The sequence below is a fragment of the Equus asinus genome, chromosome 9, assembly GCF_041296235.1.
Source record: "Equus asinus isolate D_3611 breed Donkey chromosome 9, EquAss-T2T_v2, whole genome shotgun sequence".
NCBI lineage: Eukaryota > Metazoa > Chordata > Mammalia > Perissodactyla > Equidae > Equus > Equus asinus.
This window is the reverse complement of record NC_091798.1, coordinates 41077675-41098658: the sequence shown is the minus strand read 5'-3', so window position 1 is coordinate 41098658 and position 20984 is coordinate 41077675. Positions and strand designations below refer to the sequence as shown.

The window sequence follows — 20984 nt, the reverse complement described above, 5'->3', positions numbered from 1 at the left end:
CAATATGAACAGAATTGAATCTATAACATACATACACATAGGAAATTAAAAGCCCCAAATCTGCCCCGATCAGATCTAATGGCTGGCTTTCTTACAATGGCTATAGCATAAATTGAGCTGATTTATATATTTTAAAGGCAAAAGCTGATCTGATATGAGCCAAAGCATGTTAAGAAATGATATCATTTTACAAATATTCCTACTTGATACTTAATGAGTCTGTAAGAAAGTTACTTCCTGAGATTCTTATAATCAGCCCCTTAAAGTTTAATCGTTTTAAGTTATTAGTGTCATGGGGAAACGAGTGGAGGCTTTCTTTACACAAACTGGGAAGATTGCCAGAAACGTCTAAACTTTCCCCCAATTACTGAGCTTGCATAATTTCATAGTAGCCCAACATGCCAACTTTAATAGTAAAATTTCACATATCCAGTGTCCAGTGGAAGCTGGCAACAAAAAGAAATTAGAAAGATGGGTACAATGTCAAGTCAAATGGGCTTATGTGCCAAGTGACTAATAAGAAAGAAAGGAAGAGGTACAGTGAGGGAACAAAAACAAAAAGTGAAGAAAATCCCTATATCGGCTTTCTAACTAGAGGGGTCTGAAATCTGACAATGTCTGGAAACATATCTTTACATAGTAAAATTAATTTCACAAACATGCACCATGGTATTTGTTTTTCCTCAGTATTAGCATTGGAAAGCAAACTCATTTACACGAGTCCCTGCCTGCTGAAAGTTTTCTACTAGTGGTAAATTCCACAGGTTCTCTCATCAGACAAATTTTCTTCACACGCAGACAAGCTAGCTATCTAGCCCTTCCACCATCAAAATATTGTCAGCTGATGTTATAACTCAACAGCATTGTTTCTGTTGGGGTTTGTTCTCAAAACCCAAGGCTGGTTCATAACCTTTGCGATACTTTCCCCAATGAATACAAGTTGATTAATGACAGTACACATATGTGTAGTGTCTGTATGTGTGTGTGCTCTGCTGCCACCCCTCGGATAGGGGAGCAAGCATTCTAAGCTGACCCAGAGAACCAAGCAATTCATGATAAGCAGCTTCAGTTGTCATCACAAACACAAGCAAAGTGATCACAAAACAAAGCTGCTTCCAAGATACACTTCATATAAATAAAGCTCCAAATACCACATCTGTCCCACAGTTATTTCTCCATCTACATGTTGTATCTCCATTCTTGAAATCAGCTAAAATTCCAAATACAGTACTGACAAACCTAAGTGATTCAGAACAATCCCTTGCTCATACATAGACATTTGTATTAAGTCATGTATATCACACTCTAAAATGGTTTTCATCTTAATTTTCATAGCACAACTACATTAAAGGAACTTTTCTAAACCAGGAGAAAGTGTCTAGAAATCAAAAGATCAGACACATAGCTACAATTCTATCTGTGGCCATGTTTCAGTTTCTAAGCTAGATGGAAAAAGAATTCCCAAATGAAACAGACATATCTTCTAATATAAAAAAAGAAAAATGTTCTTAACAGTCAGTAAGTGTTCTTTGGACCCTATTTTTAAGGAATCAAATGTAACAAATTGCTTTTCTTCCAATAATTTATCTTCCCAGGCTTTAAAAGAAGAATTTCCTTTTTTTTGTTCATGGTGTGGAAGACTGGCCCTGAGTTAACGTCTGTGCTAATCGTCCTCTATTTTATATGTGGGATGCTGCCACAGCATGGCTTGATGAGCAGTGTGTAGGTCTGTGCCTGGGATCTGAACCCACAAACCCCAGGCCACGGAAGTAGAGCGTGTGAACTTAACCACTATGCCACTGTGCTGGCTCCCAAAAAAACCTTTTTGACAAACCTTTCTGGAGTTATGTCAAACCCTAAAGGCCACGGAGGAGAAAAGGAGTTTGCTCTGGGAAGGGCTAGAAACACTGGGCAAGTAAATTTAACTTCAAACATGGTCTATATAGATGCCACCTACCTGTCTCTACTCAGGATTGTCAACTTATGCAAATTATTAATATGAAAACACACAAGACGGGAAGAAAAGAAGACAGATAAGTTGGAATACTGACTTTACTGGCTTGTGCTTGTTTTCAGATGAACAATCCTCAAGAGAGCATGTTTCTCACCTTAAGGGCTCTTGGACTCTTTAGGGATCAAGAGAATTATTTCTCAAAAGAAAGGCTCAGCTTTTAAAAGCTGATGTGCTCTGATTTACAGAGTAGTTTCCTAGGAGATTGAACTAGCAAAGAGGCACTCAGTAGGGAATGGAATGAGAAGGGGCTCCAAGGATAGCAGGAGTGAAGGCTCAGAGCTCAGGAAGCGAACAGACCCCAATCTCCAAAGAATGGAAAGTCTGAGGCTAAAGAGGATATGTTGGGACAAATTAACTGAGTGAACCCAAATGCCTGAAGGAAACCTTTTTTTTTTTTGAGGAAGATTAGCCCTGAGCTAACATCTGTGCCCATCTTCCTCTACTTTATACATGGGACGCCTGCCACAGCATGGCGTGCCAAGTGGTGTCATGTCCACACCCGGGATCTGACCCGGTGAACCCCGGGCTGCCGAAGCGGAACGTGCAGACTTAACTGCGCACCTAACCACTGCGCCACCAGGCCAGCCCCTGAAGGAAAATTTTTAAAGCAAGATAATCATGTGCCGGACAAAGCAATGACCTTAAGATAAGCAACTATTTACTTTCTACTGCAGATAGGTTAAGAAGATAAGCATTCATTAAGGAACTTTACCGTATAGCACCAGAGTTGGGCAACTTTACACTCATATCCATGTAACACTCTAGAGAGGACAAAGTAGTGAAGAACCTAAGAACTAAGAACATAATCTTATTATAGGATTCTACTTAAAAAATAGTTTGGAAGTGTAGCTTGCCAAAAAATTTCATTTGGTAGATTTCTATCAAGTTGCTAAATCTGAAACACTAGTTAGACTTGGTCTCTTACTCCTTTTGAATTTTGTCTAAAGTTTCCAGAATTACCTTTTACTAGTTTCCCTTTGTGCCTCTCCCTACCCTGTTGTGGGAAACCTAAAGTTTCTGAATTCATCTTTACTATAAGACACCTGACTGGTGAAGAGAAACAAGGATTACTGAAAGGATGGCTTCCACTTTAGAAATTTAAAGGCTACTTTATAAACTGAATTTTGTATGTTGGGTTTAATATAAGCAGATTAAAGTTTCTCCAGGAAAGTTTCCAAACAAAATAAACGCTCATTTACCCTTCAGGCAAGCCAATCAAAGTTGTTAGACCAGTTTGTGTCAACACCAAAATAAAATCAAGGAGGCTGAATATTTCATTTTAAAGTAGAGGAGGAGAAACAAAGCTCTCACTAAGGAGCTGCTGGCCACACAGGCAAACTACACCGTTCTTTAATTTTAATTGCTTTCATTCACTCTTCTGCTGTGTCACTATCTCCCTTTTCCAAAATCGAAACGCTCTCATTCAAGAGCCAGTGACTTATGAGGTACAGCAATGATGCACATGGAGGTTGTAAAAACTGGGTGAAGTAAGACACAACATAGGGCAATGTGCCACGTTAAGGTTCCCAGGGGTCTCTGCTCTCAGCTTTCTTCTTGTTCTAAACATTTTAGGGGCATTTTCTCTTATCAAAGAAGGGCTGTTCATCAACACTTCCCCCCAGAGGGCTAATTTCTGAGAAATAAAACAGCTGGGAGATGGGAGGAAGTAGTAGTTGTAAATAGACTAAATACGGACAGTAAATAAAACTAGACAAAACTCAGGAAGGAAGAAAATTTAAAGAAAAGCTGACAGCTTTTCCTTCCCTCACTCTCTAAGAGACTGTTGAAGGACAAGTTTCTCTCCCTAGGACAGGAGGTTAGGATAGTACCACCAGCTACTTATCCAATCCAAGGTTTCATGGCCCCTGAGCATTATGGACAGGAAAACATTTATAAGGTCACTCAAATTGACAGGACTGGAAGGTCTCTAAGAAAAGAAAACTCAAAGTAATCAGAGCAAAGCCTAGGCTGTGGTGTGTGTAGCTTTAGGGCTTGTAGAGTTTCAGACTTTGGATTCAAGGTGCCTTCTGATGCAGTCAGCCAGAAGGAGGACAGGCAAACGAGAAAATCTAAGGCGCTCTTTGACCTTTACAGATCTTATCAAGGTTCATCATCATCAACAATGTTCAAGAAGACTTTTAGAAAGGTAGGTGGAGAGGGCCGCCCCGGTAGCAGAGTGGTTAAGTTGGTGCGCTCTGCTGCGGCGGCCCAGGGTTTCACTGGTTCAGATCCTGGGCACGGACATGGCACCGCTCATCAGGCCACAATGAGACGGCATCCCACGTGCCACAACTATGAAGGACTCACAACTAAAAATATACAATTATGTACTGGGGGGATTTGGGGAGAAAAAGCAGAAAGAAAGAAAAAAAAAGATTGGCAACAGTTGTTAGCTCAGGTGCCAATCTTAATTTAAAATAAAAAAGGTAGGTGGAAAAAAAATGTGGTTCCCACAAGTTTGTCCACGGAGCAATTTGCAAGAGAACCCCAAATCCTTGGAGAGCTTTCTAAAAAAAGCAAAACAAAACACAAAATGCTCAGATGCAAAAAGATCTCCCCTTACTCTATTCTGATTCAATAGCTCTTGAACAGGGAGACCGAGGGTGGTGGTGATTGTGGGTAAGAGAGAGTCTCAATTTTCAACTAGACTGCTTCAAATAGACAAATTCTAATGCATAACTAGGATTGAGAATCACTGTATCTGGCTTGCTTTCTACACCTTCAAGCAGGATCTCTCGGCCAGCTGAAGTCAAAGAGATTCCATGACCTCACCTCCACCTAAAGAAGAGAAACTTGGCAGAGCTCACTTGCCACAGGTAAGCTGCAATCATTTACCCTAGTAGTAACACAACCACAATGACAGCTCAGAGATGTCCAGCTTTTTCTAGCTGAAACACCTACTCCCCATCAAATGTCATGCCATCCATCTCATCAACTCTACATAATAGAATTACTTTCAGATTAGGACCAGGAATATTGTAGAGACTGCCTACTATACTCTCTAGTTGAGATTTAGAGTATATGCTCCCCAAGCATTCACTGCAATGTTTGATGACTGGGTTGTGCCTAGGATATGGATGGCCAAGGTTTCCACTATGCCCTTCTCAAACTCACAGAGCTCAGCTTACATCTCAGATCATTTCTGGGAGTCACTAAGCTAGCTGCATTATATGGATCACCAGCTGAAAATCAATCAGTTTACCTCCAATCTCTCCTCCCTTTGTCCTTGTTTTTTATTCATCAAGGGTTTTCCATTTTTCTTCTTTTACCAAATACACAAAACTAAGTTTAAACTTTGAGACTAAAACTATCATTTTGATATGGGTTTAATATGGAAACAGAATAGGAGTGCAGTTATGAGCATAGATTTTAGAATTAGACAGATTTGGGTTCATGTCCTGTCCTATCTGCACAATCTAGGGCAAATTACATAAATCCCTTTGGGCCTCAGTTTCTACTTACTTTACAAGGTCATGATGATTCTATAAGATAATATATGTCAAGTACCTAACATGGATAGCAGATAGTACATGCTCACTAAATGGCAACTAGATAGAACTCTAGCTCTTTGTGCTCTCTCCTCCTGCCCTTTAATAAAGTCAGAAAGAATTAACATCACAACACAGCGGGGGAGGGGAGTGGGGAAGCACAGTTAGGTAGTGAACTCTTATTTGAACCTGAGTAAGTCCAAAGAGCGAGAGATAAAGAGTTGACTTTGTGATAGGTGGTGATCACCTTTATTGGATTACAGGATTTATCAACATGGCCAGAACACTAGAAACTGTTCCTTAATTTATCATAAGGGAGAAATATAAATTCATTCCCGTCTAAGACTTTAAATAGTTATACTATATAAAAGTTTAAGTGGCTTTATCTTACAGCTGTGGCATGAGTTCAGTATTTTGATATAACCCAGAGCCAGTCACTTCCTTCTGGTTATCAGTTACTTCAAAGATCTGACCTGTTTTCTCTTCCACCAAGTATCAGTGAAACAACACATTGCTTACACTAGGTCTATATAAGCTTCTTGAGGACAGAAATCATTTTAGCACATAATGGATGCTCAAATATTTGATGAACAACTGGTTAATTCCTAACATCAGAAATAGGGTCTTCTCTGTATAGTCTCTTCTAAGAAAACACCAGGGATTTATTCTAAACTACCAAATAAAACACCAACTAAAAATCTGCCACTCTCTGGAGAACTTACACATACCTGGAAATGACTAATTGTCTTGGCTTTAGCTCCAGTACAAAAGTTCAAACTATCCTGTTAGTCTTTTACCATAACAAAACCAACACTTCTGGAGTGTCTTCTTTTGCCACACTTAATTTTGTTCATTTCTCAACTTGATGGCCCCCTCCGCTATATCATTTAGGATGCAGATAGGAGGTGGATGGGGCTGCCTTTTATAAGGAGCTTATAGAATATCAAACTAGGAGGGGGAAGCCTGTTACTGTTCAAAGAGGCTAGGCAAAGTTACCTGAAACTGCTTTGCGAAATTGACATTAGGGTCAAATGCCCTTACTACATGGAAGAAGGACCAAGATCTGGACATACTGAGACATTAAAGCAGCCTCTATGGGGCTGGCCCCGTGCTGAGTGGTTAAGTTTGCATGCTCCACTTTGGGGGCCCAGGGTTCACTGGTTTGGATCCCGGAAATGGACCTAGCACCGCTCATCAAGCCTTGCTGAGGCGGTGTCCCACACAGCAGAACTAGAAGGACCTCCAACTAGAATATACAATTATGTATATAATTGGGGGGGCTTTGGGGAGAAGGAAAAAAAGATTGGCAAAACATTAGCTCAGGAACAATTAAAAGAAAAAATGCAGCCTCTATCCTAGAGAATAGAATAACTTAGATGTCCCAAAAATTTTCAGCAGAAAGTTTACAAAGGTTCATTTTAGTATTTTACCCTCAAAAGCATTAGGATTATTCAGTCATCCGAAACAAAAACGTATATATCTAGTGAAGTATTACTTTTTATACAATTACAGGCATTTACTATGTCTTAAAAAAAAATTATAACAACTTCACAAAATTAACCTAGTGGAATATTCCACCAGGGAGCAGCAGAAGCTGGAAAATTTCTCTAGCATTCTCACATGAGTGCAAAGCCAGGAGATATCAATCGGAACCAGCATTAGGGACTCATTACCAATGTTCTATACAGGACTCTATAAATGAGAAAGTCCACCTCCTATCTTTCTTGACGACTACGCAAGTACTTTTCAAACGAAACAAAAGCTTGAGGCTTCCTGTTAATCTTCTTTCTAATACACAAATAAGCTTCTGGGGAGGGATTTAAAAGCAAGTTATTTCCCTCACCACTGATGCTCATTAAGAATAAGCATGTTCGGTACCCAAGTTCTTTCTAGGGTAGATTTGCAAATAGCATACCTGTTTTCCTTTTATCTTTGCTCCTGGGTCTCAGCACACCTGCTCCCTCTAGTAAACTGCAAATCTCCTTGGACAAGAGCCCTTCTTTCAGAAGGGAAGGGGAGATGTTTCTATCCAGCAAAAGAACTACTAATCACAGAGCAAGGCAGTGTGGCATAATAGTTGGGATCCCAGGCTTTGAAATCAGAAAAGTGGGAACATAATCTAGCACTGCCCCTTACTAGGCTGTAATATTAGGCAAGCTACTTAATCTCTCTGTACTTCAATTTCTTCATCCATCAAAGGGCAATAATAGTTTTCCGCACAGAGCTGTTGTGAGAAGTCAAAATGTATGCCATTCAACGCATCTTTAGAAAACTAGTTTCATTACTTGATTAAAACACTTCTCAGCCATGAACCTCTAACCCTGTCTTTCCTGAGGATCCTCCTTACTTACGTGGAATCATAAAGGACAGAAGATTGCCAGAAAATGGGGCAGCCAGAAAGGAAGACAAGTTTTTTCAGTAAAAAGCTAAAAATATCCAGAGGTATTAAGGAACTAATGTTTGAGGATCAGTACAAGTACATTTTCATTACTTACAAACCAAAGTTTATTCAGGCTGAAAGGCAAACTGTTGGGACTGTCTTAAGCTCTGTCATGCCAAAATTACCAACAAGGCACACATGTATAAATGCTCTGCCCTATTTCAATACCCTGACAGGTCACCAACCATCAACCGACACAAAGCTTTTGGATCTAATTTTAGGCTAACTGGCTTTTAATCAAGAATGAATTTTAGGAACCAGCCTGGTGGCACAGTGGTTAAGTTTGTATGTTCTGCTTTGGCGGCCTGGGGTTTGCTGGTTTGGATCACGAGTGCAGACCTACGTACCACTTGTCAAGCCATGCTGTGGCAGGCATCCCATATACAAAGCAGAGGATGATGGGCACAGATGTTAGCTCAGGGCCAGTCTACCTCAGCCAAAAAAAAGAGGAGGATTGGTGGCAGATGTTAGCTCAGGGCTAATTCCCCCCAACCCCCTGGCCCCAAAGAATGAATTTCAATTACAATTTCAACATTGCAGATCAGTTACAGCTCCACTCCACCATGCATCAAAGATACTGTATCAGCTAAATAATACTAATCCCAAGGTAACATTCTTTGACAACACTTGCTTTGCCTAGGAAATCTGCCTGAGTAGTTACACAATCTCTTTCGGTTTTTGACAAAGTCCAACACCTCATTCAAGACCCTAATCATCTTCTTACACCATACTCCCTTCAACATGTACTGTATTAGTATTACTCTATACTTATTAACATGGGGTGGAAACGGTTCATATCATCACTTCAGGGTGTGTGTCAGACCATGTTCTCACTGTATCACACACTTCTTCCAAAATATCTAGTGTCCAACTCAAGCAGATTTTTGATGAAGTTTCTAAGCTGACTGGTTAATAGCAAAAATGCATAGGTGGGCTTCATTTTTCATACACCTAGATATGAGTTTGGAAAAAAATGTAATTTAGAAGGCCATGTATCCAGAAGGGAATAAATCTTTTGAGTAGGATCATTCTTCGAAAGGAGGCCTTAGAGGATCAAATGAAAACGTGAGAACAGAGGAGCACAGGCTCAATATCCCCCACTAGTTATCTGCACGACAAGACGTAGTTACCAGGTATCTGCTAACATCAAGTCCTTGGAACTGGGTAGGAAGGACAGTGACAAGAGTAAGGTCAAAGTATACACTGAATGAAAGCTATGTGTCTGAAAATTAGTATTAAAATAAAGATATAAAACAACTTGGAGGGCTAAAAAAAGGACAAAGCAAATATATTCTTATAAGGCATCTATTATATACAAATTAAGTAGGTGAAAAAGAAAGGGCTGCATGAAAGGACAGAAAGCTTGATCAGTCTACCAATGCAAAAAAATCAAGTCTGTGTTCACCTTTGTATCTATAAGAAGAGAATAATATTGAAATTGTTATTTTTTTGAGGAAGATTAGCCCTGAGCTAACATCTGTGCCCATCTTCCTCTACGTTATATGTGGGATGCCTGCCACAGCATGGCGTGCCAAGCGGTGCCATGTCTGCACCCAGGATCCAAAGTGGTGAACTCCGGGCCACCGAAGCAGAACGTGTGCACTTAACCACTGCGCCACCAGGCTCGCCCCAAAATTATGCTTCTTAAACTCAATTATGTTTTGGAGAAGGAGAGAAAAAAAAAATCATTTTTTCCCCCATAATCTTCATTCACTTAGATTCAAAGAAAGAAAGCTGGGCCAGCCAGACCCCTATCCACTGCTTATCAAGCCATGCTGTGGCAGGTGTCCCACATATAAAGTAGAGGAAGATGGGCAAAGATGTTAGCTCAGGGCCAATCTTCCTCAAAAAAAAACTGAAAGAAAGGAAGGAAAGGAAGGAAGAGAAGAAAAAGAGAGAGAGAGAAAGAAAGAAAAGGAAAAAGTCATCTGTTTAGAAAGTGACAATATTAAGGAAAAAAGGAAGCTTCCATTCCTTAGATATCTCTTTTTCTTCTTCTTCTTCTCCCTGAAGTCCAATACATAGTTGTATATTGTAGTTGCGGTCCTTCTGGTTGTGCTATGTAGGACGCCGCCTCAGCATGGCCTGATGAGTGGTGCCATGTCCATGCCCAGGATCTGAACCAGCGAAATCCTGGCCCGCTGAAGTGGAGCACACGAACTTAACTACTCGGCCACAGGGCTGGCCCCTCCATTCCTAACAGACAGTAGGCAAGGGTTCAAAGTGTGTCCAGTAGCATAAAATAAATCTGTTATCAGAGGGAACTTCATCATACTCTCTGAGAATAGTGCCCCACTGAGAAATCTAATTTCTAACCTGCTGGAAAAAAGAGCTTTGTACCTCCCTAATCTCTTCTCCCCCTAAGATAGCAGGCTGCCAAAGAATTAAGAGACACCTACAGAATGTATCCTAGGAGGTTCTATTCTGAGATCCCTGGAGAATAGGCTGGACTCGGAAATTTCTGCTGTCCAAGTTCTCAGCTGGACAGTTCCAGCTGTGGATCTAGGGAAAAAAGGCAAATTTCTCCTTGTGATTCTTCAAATAGGACCTAAGACCATTTAGCCCCGCTGCAAAATTGACATTTTAAGTTTTCTCACAACCAAACGTCTTCCCAGCACAAGGGGCAACACTGAGCACACCCTCAACTGCAAGTTCAAAGAGAAAGGGCTCTCTGCCAAAAGGGTCCAACTGGTGGGTGGGAGGGTGAGCGAATGGAGACCTATAATCCATACTGCATTTGGCCTTAAATGATATTCTAACTAGGTACTCTTGCTTATTATCTAAGAACGTGTCCAGAGAAAGCCTTCCTTTCCTGGAAGGATAAGTCTATCTATTATTACAATGAGAAGTCTGTCAAGAGTTGAAATTCAAAGAGAATAATTGTTCATTAGGTTCACAGCGCATGGAACACCATGCCAGAATACAACGGTTGTTAGGACTAGTTCTGAGTTGAGGCAGGCAGCCCAGGACACCTGGAGTGGACTGAGGAACACCACCACATCCTATCAAATATACTCTTTTATCTTCCCCTCTTCCCTTTACCTCATTTCTCTCTCCTTTCTCTTCTCATGGCTCAGACATGTTGGTGGCATCTGTATCCTGACCCTTTAGTGAGAGAACACCAAAGCCTCTGTAGTTGTTTGGTCTATATTCACCTCTTCTCAGAAAATTAAAAATACCCCAATCCTTGACTTTTCTCTGGGGATTCTTTAAGCCGTCTAACCATGGGGAGGGAGGCAGTGGGCAGAAGAGAGGATGAAAAAAGCCCTCTTCAAGTGCCTGAACGTTCTGCTATCAGTAGGAACACTACGAAGTATCACTTTAGTTATAACCATCCCTTTAAGGATATGGAGAACTAAAGTAAAAATAAAAGTACCTGAAATTCATCACTTTGAGAACAATCCAAGTATCATTTAGGTAAATGTTCTATTAAAAAACAATTTCCACTTGGGGAAGGTACTCAAACACATTTAATATACCTTAATCTATTCAAATCGTATTAGCCATCTGCCTGTATTATTTGTCTATAAGATTTTTAAAAACCTATCCAACGATTTTTACAAAATTACTAACTTTTAATTCAACATAATGTGAGGAGTTTTGAAGATTTTTTAAAAACTTATGTGATATAATAAGAAATATATTTGGTCTTTGTCCCACCTTTTGACAAAGCTCCTAAAACCCTTAGAATTTCCTGATAGGAGTGTTTTTGTTATTTATAAGGAGCCCCTCTGTAGCATAACTGAGTTTATGCTAATGAAGTGACTTACGGTATGGGGCTGGTCACTATAAAGACTGAGGGTTGGAAGTGTCAGCTCTATCCTTGTACACCTGGGGGAGTGGGGAGACAGCGGCTGCAGATTAAGCTGTATAAAAACTCTTGAAGAAGATTTACTGAACTTCTGGGTTGGTAAACCCAGGTGGTGCACCCGACTTCCACAGGGACAGAAGATCCTGCACTCGGACCTTTTCGGATCTTGCCCCAAGTGACTCAATCTGTATCCTTTATAATATCCTTTGTAACAAACCAGTAAACATAAGTAAAGTGTTTCGATGAGTTCTGTGGGCCATTCTGGCAAATTATCGAACCCTCAATTGATAGCCTGTCGGTCAGAAGTAGGGGAGGCCTGGACTTGTAATTGGCATCGCAAGTGGGGGTCGTCTTGTGGAACTCAGACTTGTACCTTGTGAGATCTGATGCTAAATCCAGGTAGTGTGAGAAATGAATTAAATTGCAGGACACTCAGCTGTGTCACTGAGAACTGGAGAATTGCTCAGTGTAGGAAAAAAATCCCCACACATCTGGTATCAGAACTATTGAGAGTACATGAGAAAAATAGCCCTCCAACCCCCACCACTAGAGTTATATTTGGGGACAGGAAAGACAGTCATGTATAGCCAGGTAATTTCTATTTCTTTCAAAGCCAAGATATCTAATTTTTTTTGTAAGGATGAGCTAACATCCATGCCCATCTTCCTCTATTTTATATGTGGGATGCTGCAACAGCATGGCTTGGTAAGTGGTACATAGGTCTGCACGTGGGATCCAAAGTGGTCAACCCCCGACCACCGAAGCGGAGCACAGGAACTTAAAACTGCTAGGCCACCAGGCCGGCCACTCTACAAATTATTTTTAACTAAAGAGTAAGCTTTAAAAATGCCCCAAGACCACAGCAGAAGACCCAAATGAAGTCTACAAACTGCACTGATGTTCAAACACGCGTTATCTGACCAAGCCCTCATTATGTCTGAAATATACAAGGTTCCTAGCTGAAGATAAGTGAAAAAACATTCTAACACCCACAGGAACAACTTAGCCCAAATTAACCTTGTTTGTTTCTAATCACAACTGTCCTTGGCCAGAACAGGCTCTGGTTATGATTTTATTATGTGAAAACTATAAAGCTTCCGACACTACTTCTGGAGCTACTTCTTGCTGGTTCAGAAAACACCAGGAAAAAGAAACAACCAAAACTGCCCACATACCTTTCTTGTAACATATGTTCACCTGCTTTAGTTCCTTACTCAGAATACCTGCAACCACTGTTCCATTCACATGGCCCTAGTTCCAGTTTTGGCTTATGTACACATTTGTCCCCATTAAGCCAACTGTGAAAAACATACCAGGAACAATCATAAACTGGGAAGAACTACCACTACCTTGAAGTGGGACTTACGTATACTGGCTGGTTATTTTACTAGCACACACAGAAACTAACATGTAACCAAGGCTTATATGAAACTAAATAGGTATGTTCCACCCAAGTTAAATTCAAGTTACATGTTTAACACTCCTTTCAACTCAGAAAATTAAGTATGATGCTGGCTACAAAAAGACTCCTAGCAAGTTCCCCATTTCAGTCATGTTGGCTCCTATAAATGCTCTTCCACAGACATGTCTGTTATAGTTCAGATTACAATTTGAGTAAATCCAGGCTTGCATTTTTTGAAACATAAAATATATCCATTGTGTAGTACAGCATACTGGTTAAAGCACTAGGCTCTGCTACATTCTAGCTCTATAACATTTCAGATAGCAAGCTATTTAACCTCTCGGCCTCAGGTGCCTTGTCTATCAAATGGCAGTTATACTTCTTGTGAGGATTAAATGAAATAATGTACTGCTTAACACAGTGTCTATAACATATTAAGTGCTTAATAAATTATTGTGCTTAGAAACTTCACTCTGTTCAGATGTACTTAATTAGTGAGTCTATTTTTGAAGGTGTCTCCCTTTTAAAGCTATATTACATTTGGGTCATATTATCAAGAATTAGTCACATATCAACTATGTCAATTTCAAAATTACTCTTATCCCAGCATACCATAATAGTTACTGTTAAAAACTAACCAATCTGATTCTCATGCCCAGAATTCTACACTGCTGGGAAGGGGAAAAAAAAACTCTTCATTTCCAAAACAATTCTATTAATTCACCACTAAGTTTCACTATCTAGTGCTAATAACCATGCTTGAACACAACCTCAGTTTTCTCCTGAAACCCAGGGTGCCCCCTAAACACTCGCACACACAGATTCATCTTGCCACCCAGTTTGTTTTTAAGGTCCATTACATTTCTCTTTAAAATATTTTAGCATCAGGTAAAAAAGAAAAAACATTTCTCACTGTATACTATGATAATCGAATGAATCTGACTTTAATACAACTCAGCCACAAAAACACAATCTTGCTATTCCTGAAAAGAAATTGCTATGTGCTGAGAAACTTCTCAGCCAAACAGAATGAATATGTGACTCCCTTAGTGATACCCAGAGATGGCCAAGATTTTAAATTTTCATGGGATCAAGATGCAACCAAATCGTGAATAAAAGCAAAGTAGGCCATGATAATCAACCACATTGTTTGAAGGACTACTCCCCAGCTATTTCAGACAGCCTAATCCCATCTAAAATGTCCAAACTAACTGTATCACTTGCAAGAAAAGTTGTCCATAAGAACTTCATTTTTAGAGTGTTTTAAACTTTACTAACTTTGCTAATCAAAGGGGTAAAACCTTTAAAAGCTTTAAAAGGGGAGCTTAACAGTTTCAAATGGGTAGGTAACATGGTTAGGAACAAATTTAAGAATAAGCCTCCTTTATCAAGTAGTAGAAAGGAATGCTGTTACTTATTAAGCAGTGTTATCTTTAACGTTACTTCACTCAGACAACAAACAAATTATAGTTGTGAATTCACATTTTAGACTTCTTCAGAGAAATATAATGCATGCAAATTCTAATGTGTGAACTGTCTCCAATTAAAGTAATAAGAGAACAAATCTACAGGTCATATCCAACTTTAAACAACACTGCAACAACAGTAATCTATAAAAGCCACATTCAGTTGAACGATTCAAGTAACACAACAGATGATCCTAGTGAAACAAAAGAACCTGGCTAATTCCTGATAATAATGATCATATGGGGTCATGACCTATATTACCCCTCCTGTACAGTATTTTCACACTTGGGGAATAATTATTCATTCTATCATGTGGCACAGAATCATCTGTGTTCAAGTTCCTGTATGATTATTAACTAGATCTGAATACTCTATTAAATTCAAAGAAAAACAAACGTAAGGAACTAAAATAAGCTGCTACCTTCAATTCATATTAGAAAAAGTGAGCAAAAGCCCAAGTCACTGAATAGGGCCAAACTTTCAGAAGCTTCATCTCAAGCATAATTGTTACTAATTTATTAAGAACAAAACACAATGGCAAACCAGTCTGTTAACCCTGGGCCTTTCATGGAACTAGGTACACCTTATTTCATAAAGTGGTAACAATCAAGAGTTTGATTAAGTCTATCATTGCAAATCTACTGATGAAGGACAAACCTGGGCTGGAAACCAGAATGTCCAATTCCTGTGCTGAAAACAACTTTCAACATGGCCTAGGGCAAGCCACTCTGCTATTCTAAAAATGCTCAAACATAAAAACATGTAATGCTCCAAATGCTTTTTTTGCCACTTCCTGTAAGTAAAAAGTCTCTACAACTGGGAAAGGAACAGGATAAAGTAATTAGGTGAGAAAACAGAAATACCTCTGACACACCTTCCCCAGATGGTCTAGTAACTCTTTTTAATTAAAAAAAAGCAAATAAAGCCACTTTTAAGCTAGCCTGCCCTTCCCACAATGGACACACCTATGGTTTCTTACCAAAATTTACAGAATGACACTCAAAGCCCACCTTATTCAGTTCTGAATATCCACAAACATGGACTCATCAGACACCTCTATTCCCAAGTTCCAGAGAGGCCAAAAGGGACCCTGTTGTTACAGTTCATATCAAGAGCCCCATAATTCGGGTTTCTGCTATACAGACACAGATTCGTTAACCAAAACCTCCCCTACATCCCCACCCCGCACACGTTGGCATTTCCACTTTATAGGTGGGTCCTAGAACAGCTAAAACCAGGAAGTCATCTTGGGAGAATTGGAAGACCCAGAGAAATCAGGGGAAGTCAGGAAGAGGTTGTCCCCGATCACCTCTCCTTCCTGCCCCATCCAAACTTCACCCACCGGAGTCTAAGCAGCCCAGGAGGAGAAGGCCATTTTAAGGAGGCCTGGCTGAGGAACGTGAAGGGAGAGAAAGAGAGGAAATTAGGGAAGGCCGAGCCCTTTCCCCCGAGAACACCCAAGTCGGGTGTCAGCACCTGGAGCTCCAAGAGGGAGGAGCTAGATTCAAGAGCCTGGGAGGAGTAGAAAAGTAGCAGTGGCCTACCACGAGGCGGTCGAGTGGTCTGAGCCCCGAGAGCAGGACCCCTTACCCCCAAGCCGGGGAAGGACCCCTTCTCTGGCCAACCGCGTAGACCCTAGCCCCTGGATCGGAGGCTACTACCCAGAGGTCCAGAAGGCGGGAGTTGGCTAGTGCCTGGTTCTCATCCGGCCATGCGGCGCGAGGACAGCCATCCTGAGGGGTCCGGGAACCAAGAGGGCACGGGGGGGCCGGACGCGGCGCTCACCCGCGGGCCGCCTCCAAGCTCTTAATGAGCTTCTTGATCTTCCAGATCTCCACGTTCCTGTCGGCTGCACTGGGGTCGTCGGCCATCTTCTCGCCTCCTCCTCCCTAGAGCGGCCCGGCGGGGCCCGGAGACACCAAGACCACAGAGTTAGCGCCGCCGCTGGGGCAGAGCGGCCCCCTTCCTTGCCACCCCCGAGAGGCCCTCCTCTTCCCGGCCCGCGCGGCCCGCTGCTGTGGTCACTGGCCTTTCCCTCTCCCTGGCTTACCTAAGGGCCCAGTCCTGGGCGGCAGCGGCTGCTCCTCCCCGGCGGCGGCTCCGCGGCGGCGGCTCTGACGTAGGACACCGGCTCCCTCTCTCCAGGCAGCTGCATGTGTTGCAATCCGCTCACATGGGGCCTGTGACATCACTTCCTCTGCCAGAGGCTGAGTGGAAGTCGGCGGGCGGAAGGGAGGGGGCTGGTGCGGAAGAGGGGAAGCTCTGCGTGCGCCGCGACTTTCCATTGGTTCTCTGCGCCGAGGCCTACAAGGAGCCCGCCGATTGGCCGCAGCCGAGGCCGCGCTGCCTTGTGAGGTAGAGGCCGGGGGGCGGGGAAGTACCGCCTTCCTTCCGGCCCGGCGAAGCGAAAGGAGGAAGCGGGCGGAAGCCGGTAGCTCTCGCGAGGAAATACTCAGAGCCCGGCCAGGATCTAATGGGGGGGTGTTCCTTAAAGGGCGAGGCGCAGGGGTCGTCGTCGTCTCCGTCTCTCCTCCTTGAATGGAATGGGCTTCTAAGAGTCTGCGACGCGTGGCTAGGCGCTCAGGCCTGGACGCGCGGTTTGAATTGCGCCAGAGACGCCTCAGAGAAGCGGCTCGCGGCTTCATAGCTGACGAAGTGCTCGGCCTGCGTGCGTCACGGCTGCGCGGACTAGGGTTCAGAGTCCCGGCCAGGGTGTCCGGATTAGGAAACCTCCCCCGGGTGGTATGGGACCCCGCCACCCGCAGGAGCAAGAGAGGCATGTTCCTTCTCGCCCCAGTGCTAATGGCTTCACTTTGGACCTGGAGCTTTATGGGGGGGAAGAAAAAGGCTGCCTGAGGTTGGAGACCTGCGGTATCCAATCCTATGATTGGTTTAGTCTGAGCCGTTGAGAGTGGAGGTGGAGAAGTGTTGAAGCAAATGGGCAGCTGTATAACAGAGCTTTGATCTTTCTGAGTTACGGTTTTTAGTTGGCTACTTTCTCTGTTTACCTCAGTTGAATTCATTCAAATCTTGGGGCCCAAACTGTGCGCTAGGCCTGGTTTTCCTGAGGGTACTGAGGTAAACCCAACAGATAACAGTGGCTACCTTCGTGGAGCTTTCACTTTAGTTGGCTTTATAATCATTTGTGATTTTATACTTTTGTGTAATAAAATAATTCAACAAATACATAAGCACTTCAGAATGCTGTGAGTGTAATGAAAGAGGGCTCAACCCCGGAATGAGACCCAAAGGATGAGTAGGAGTTTGTCAGGAGGGAGCATAACACATTTGAGGAACCCTCTTGCTGGAGCAAGGTCAGGAATGGGGAGAAGGAGGCAGGGGACAGATCGTATAGGACCTTGAAAGCCAGGTTTAGGAGTTTGGCCTCTTTCTCCTAAACAACGGGCAGCTTAAAGGATTTAGAGGTGGGGAGGTGACATGAAGGTATATAGTTATGTTTTTAAGGAGACAGTTCTGCTTGGATTGGAGAAAAAAAAGTGGAAGCCTAAAGATCATTTTGGTTGCTGCGGTAATTCACGTGAGAGAGAATTGTAGTTTATACGAGGGTGATGACATGCAGACAGAAGTGAATGATGTATGGGGGTTAGAATAGATACACTGGATGATGAGTTGGATGTGGAGGGAGAGCAAGAATGGCTCCCAGAGTACTGAAATGGTTAGGTTTACTGAGATGGGAAAGATGAGCAGAGTTTGGGGGATGATTGAAAATTTCATCTTGCATCTATTAAGTTTGAGATTGATTATTCAACTGGTGATGTCAGTCAGGCACTTGGGTTTGTGTAGGCTTTGCATCCTTTTTACATGTTATGTCAACTTTATCCACATCTTGGAGATGGGGGTATTACCACCATTTCATAGATTGGGAAACTGAGGCAAAGAAAGGTGAAAGGGACTTGCTCAGAGTCACACAGCTAATTGATGGCTTCCAGACTCGATGTTCAGTGTCAGTGCATTTTATCACGCAGCAACGCGTTACCTATGTTTCCATAAGCTGAGGACACAGAATTTCTATAGGTCAAGTCTTCTCTCCCCCAGCAAATGAATTCCCAAGATGGAATCTCTTCTTTGGGTTCCATTTTGTAATTTTTGGCATATGTTCACTCATTACATAATATTTCTTGTACTTCTGCTGTATGCCATTCACTGTGCTTAGTAACGGGCCTTAAAGTAAATAGTCATTAACACTGCTTACTGACTGACTAGGTGTCTACTATGTCCCAAGCGTTTTCCAACTTCATTCCCCTTGCCCCAGTTCCTGCTTTATACACTAGGTTGCCTTGATCTACCTTTCCTGCTCATTTTTATGCTTATAATGTTGCTTCAGGTCTGTGTTTGATGGCTTTACAGGCTTTCTAGGACAGCTCACAGGCTTGTTTTTCTATGTGATTCGTGCTGAAGTAAGCGTGGTGACATTCCAGATAGAACTACTGTTTGTTAACCTTTGAATCTTTGAACCTTGGTGATTACGAAGACGTGCGACTTGTTTCTTAGAATATTCTAGACCCAGGCAGTTTAACTGTAGCCCCCAAAGCTTTCTTGCCTAGTTGCTGCATATTCACCATCTCTGTGTTTAGAATTGGAAATCAGTGCGTTAGAGGCAAAGGCTGGCATGGATCTCTAGCAGAAGAGATTTGGGAGGAATAGAACAGGGATGCTGTTTTCTTCAGCAAAGATGAGGCTTTTTAAATGGGACCATACCACTCAGTGTCCAGGAGGAATCTCCTGTGGTATAAGGGTGATACAGATTTTTTCAAAATGCCATATGGTGAGAATAGAATATGTAACTTCTCTGGGCACAGGTTGTCTTTCTCTGAAGAATGAGAGATTTGTTCTTGGTGACCTCAGAACTCCTTCCCCAGCTCTAACATTCGGTAATAAAGTGAAATATTGGGATATAGATGACATTACTAGTTAATGGGTGGGGGTGGGGGGAAAGGAGAGGGATGGTTTGTTTTGATGTTGAAAACACCGATAGCAGCTTGAGAACACAGTACTGGTAGGTATGGAATGAGATAATTCTGTGCTATTGTGGAGGCTGGTTCAAGAGTAGCCAAGGTGAAGAAGGTAGGGAAGGGATGGTTGTGGAAAGGTTTGCTAAAGGCTATACCCTTTGACTCTTCTAGAAGTGGGCAGGATTGTTAAAGGAAAGACCTGGAGCTAGGCAGGCTTAGGGTTGAACCCTGACTCTGTCTGCTCCTTACCTTGGGCAAGTCACTTCTTAAATCTCGCAGAATCTTAGTTTTCTTTTTTTCTTTTCAGGAAGATTAGCCCTGAGCTAACATCTGCTGCCAATCCTCCTCTTTTTGCTGAGGAAGACTGGCCCTGAGCTAACATCTGTGCCCATCCTCCTCTACTTTATTTGTGGCACGCTTCCCACAGCATGGCTTGATAAATGATGCGTCTGCGCCCGGGATCTGAACCTGTGAACCCTGGGCCGCCCACGCAGAATGTGCAAACTTAACTGCTACGCCACTGGGCCAGCCCCAAATCTCGGTTTTCTTATTTGTAAAATGAGGATACTGCCTATTTTGTGGGACTATTGTTGAATTAAATAACTTGTGTGAAGTGTAAAGTACCGTTTACAACAACCATATGTCATGAATGAATGTTAGTTCTCTTTTTAGTTTCTCTTAATTTGTCCTGTTTTCTTCAACTATTTTCTTTTTTCTTTTTTTTTTTTTGAGGAAGATTAGCCCTGAGCTAACTGCTGCCAATCCACCTCTTTTTGCTGAGGAAGACTGGCCTAGAGCTAACATCCATGCCCATCTTCCTCTACTTTATATGTAGAACGCCTGCCACAGCATGGCTTGCCAAGCAGTGCCACATCCGCACCCGGGATCCAAACCGGCGAACCCCGGGCCGCCAAAGTGGAATGTGCACACTTAACTGCTGCACCACTGGGCAGGCCCCTCTTCAACTATTTTCTGTACTCATCTGTTGACACCTGTGACACTACTCATTTTATCATTCTCCAGCAGAAAATAAAGTTGAGAGACTAAAGGCAGAGCAGATCCAAAGTACAATTCCTAGGGATTTTTTTCTCTTGGTGGAAAGAGGGAGCCAGTAAAATAGGTCTGTGGGATCTTTTCCACTACTTCAGTGGCGGGTGTATTAATAACTATTAGAAATTTGGAACTTTTCAGAGTTGGAATTTAAAATGTTGGGTATTTATATGCCCTAACTATATTAGTAGAATGAATGACTTTTTCCTAGGTATCTTAATAGTTAGGTGTGTTTTTTCCCTGCCCTTGATCCAGCAATCAAAGATTCCAAAGAAGATTTTGCTTTAAAAAAAAGAAAAAGAAAAATGTTTCCCTAGAAAAAGAAAAAATAGTTTGAAA

The 20984-nt window shown here is 42.1% G+C and overlaps 1 protein-coding gene across 2 annotated transcripts in view; it reads right to left on the bottom strand.

Annotated features, from left to right (window-relative positions):
• Nucleotides 1-16856, bottom strand: part of ETF1 (eukaryotic translation termination factor 1) — a 29956-nt gene extending 13100 nt beyond the window's left edge. Inside the window, exons 1-2 of one of the 2 annotated variants that reach the window (XM_044780561.2) lie at nt 16673-16856; nt 16408-16511 (exon numbers count right to left, since the gene is read on the bottom strand). In XM_044780561.2, coding sequence (XP_044636496.1) covers nt 16408-16493 — 86 coding nt within the window. In that variant the 5' untranslated portion in view covers nt 16494-16511; nt 16673-16856. Of the gene's footprint in view, nt 1-16283; nt 16512-16672 lie in introns of both variants that reach the window. The other variant, XM_044780563.2, reaches the window with a different exon arrangement.
• Between the last annotated feature and the right edge of the window lie 4128 nt (nt 16857-20984).